Here is a 2,653-nt window from a genome sequence, read left to right on the forward strand (position 1 = left end):
GGGGGGCACTGGGGCTGTACTGGGGGCACTGGGGGGCTCAGAGCTGAACCCCCCACATCCTCCCCTTTGCAGCCCCTGCAGAGCAAGGCCGTGGGGGCCTCAGAGCACGTCAGGGGGTACCTGTGTGTGGAGGCACTGTGATGGTACTGGGGTGGTACTGGGGGCACTGGGATGGTACTGGGGTGGTACTGGGGGCACTGGGATGGTACTGAGGCCGTTCTGGTGGTACTGGGGACACTGTGATGGTACTGGGGCCATTCTGGTGTTATTGGGGGCACTGTGATGGTACTGGGGCTGTTCTGGTGGTACTGGGGCCGTTCTGGTGGTACTGGGGTCGTTCTGGTGGTACTGGGGGCACTGTCAGTGACTCCCCGTGCCCCCCCCACTGCAGCCCCTGCAGATCAAGGCCGTGGTGGCCCCGGAGCACGTCAGGGGGTACCTGTACGTGGAGGCCTACAAGCAGACCCACGTGAAACAGGCCATCGAGGGCGTGGGCAACCTGCGCCTGGGCTACTGGAACCAGCAGATGGTGCCCATCAAGGAGATGACCGACGTGCTCAAGGTGGTCAAGGAGGTCACCAACCTCAAACCCAAGGCCTGGGTCCGGCTCAAGAGGGGCATCTACAAGGATGACATCGCCCAGGTGAGGGAGGGACACACCTGGGGGGCACCTGGGGCTGGGGGAGGGGTTACCTGGGGCTCACCTGGGCATTCCTGCCCCCTCCCCCAGGTGGATTACGTGGAGCCAAGCCAGAACCAGATCTCCCTCAAGATGATCCCCAGGATCGACTTCGACCGCATCAAAGCCCGGATGAGCCTGGTGGGTGAGGGGGGAGCACCCCTGGGGCAGGGAGGGGATCCCAGATGGGTGAATCCACCTTGATCCCCGGGGTGAGTGGATCCCTGGGAGTAGCTGGGTCCCTGGGGTGAGTGGATCCCCGTGGGTGGATCCCTGGGGGTAGCTGGATCTCCATGAGTAGTCTCTGGGGGTACCTGGCTCCCCGAGGGTGAGTGGATCCCCTTGGGTGGACCCCCAAGGGTGAGTGGATCCCTGTGGGTGGACCCCCGAGGGTGAGTGGATCCCCGTGGGTGGACCCCCGAGGGTGAGTGGATCCCTCTCCTCCCTCCACCCCCCGCAGAAGGACTGGTTTGCCAAACGCAAGAAGTTCAAGCGGCCGCCCCAGAGACTCTTCGACGCCGAGAAAATCCGGTACCGCCCCCCCGGGATCCTTCCTGGGATCCTCCCCGTAGGATCCCCCCTGGGATCCACCCCCTGGGCTCACCCTGGGCTCACCTGGGGGTCCCGCAGGTCCCTGGGGGGGGACGTGGCCTCCGACGGCGACTTCCTGATCTTCGAGGGCAACCGGTACAGCAGGAAGGGCTTCCTGTTCAAGAGCTTCGCCATGTCGGCCGTGGTGAGACCCAGAATCCCCCTTTTTGAACCCAGAATACTCCCGTGGGAACCCCAAATGCACGGCTTGAGCCCAAACCCCCCCAGTCTGAGCCCAGTTCCCCCCAAACCCCCCCAGATCACGGAGGGGGTGAAGCCCACCCTGTCCGAGCTGGAGAAGTTCGAGGACCAGCCCGAGGGCATCGACCTGGAGGTGGTGACTGAGAGCACAGGTAGGGGGTCCCCAGCCCCCCAAAAGCCCTCCCCAGACCCCAAATCCCCCAAAACCCCTCTCCCCAGCACCCCCAACCCCAAACTCCCCCTGTTCCCCCGGGCAGCACAACTTCCAGCCCGACGTTGAGGGGTGTGAGGGGGAGCTGAGCCACCTCCAGCAGCCCCCCAAAATCCCCCCAGATCCCCCTCCCCAGTGCCCCCCAGGCCCCAAATCCCATTTCTCTCCCAGGGAAGGAGCGGGAGCACAACTTCCAGCCTGGGGACAACGTGGAGGTGTGCGAGGGGGAGCTCATCAACCTGCAGGGCAAGATCCTGAGCGTGGACGGCAACAAAATCACCATCATGCCCAAGCACGAGGACCTCAAGGTCTGGAGACCCCAAAACCCCCTGAAAGGCCCCCAAAACCCCTTTTGCCTGCCTTGACAGGGGTGTCTCCTCCAGGACATGTTGGAGTTCCCAGCCCAGGAGCTCAGGAAGTATTTTAGGATGGGTGACCACGTGAAGGTGATCGCGGGGAGGTTCGAGGGCGACACGGGGCTGATCGTGAGGGTGGAGGAGAACTTCGTCATCCTCTTCTCTGACCTCACCATGCACGAGGTGAGTTCGGGGCGAAAAACGTGGGAAACGAGGTCGGGGAGCATTTGGGGTGAAAAACAAGGGGTTTGGGGGCAGTTTGGGGTTTGGGGGCAGTTTTGGGTGAATCCCAGGGGTTTGGGGTCAGTCCAGGTTTGGGGTGAAATCAAGGGGCTTGTGTCAGTCCCCCTTTGGGGTCAGTCCTGGGGATTTTGGGATACATGCCAGGGATTTTGCGTCAGTCCTGTTTTGGGGTGAATCCCGAGGATTTTGGGTGTGTTTTCCCCCCCAGCTGAAGGTGCTGCCCCGGGACCTGCAACTCTGCTCCGAGACGGCATCGGGGGTGGACGTGGGGGGGCAGCACGAGTGGGGGGAGCTGGTGCAGCTGGACCCCCAAACCGTGGGGGTGATCGTGAGGCTCGAGAGGGAAACCTTCCAGGTGAGACCCCCCAAAAT

General features: G+C 63.2%; 1 protein-coding gene across 1 annotated transcript; it reads left to right on the forward strand.

Moving 5' to 3' along the window:
• Nucleotides 1-370: 370 nt before the first annotated feature.
• LOC113942049 (transcription elongation factor SPT5-like) lies at nucleotides 371-2,636 on the forward strand (the record flags this gene model as incomplete). Its single annotated transcript, XM_027633189.1, has 8 exons — nucleotides 371-643; nucleotides 731-820; nucleotides 1,140-1,210; nucleotides 1,310-1,415; nucleotides 1,530-1,623; nucleotides 1,854-1,990; nucleotides 2,066-2,221; nucleotides 2,490-2,636. Coding segments are annotated over 8 exons (1,074 nt in total), but the record flags the coding sequence as incomplete, so codon positions are not given.
• Between the last annotated feature and the right edge of the window lie 17 nt (nucleotides 2,637-2,653).

The sequence above is a fragment of the Corapipo altera genome, unplaced genomic scaffold (assembly GCF_003945725.1).
Source record: "Corapipo altera isolate COAL_440 unplaced genomic scaffold, ASM394572v1 130170, whole genome shotgun sequence".
Classification (NCBI taxonomy): domain Eukaryota; kingdom Metazoa; phylum Chordata; class Aves; order Passeriformes; family Pipridae; genus Corapipo; species Corapipo altera.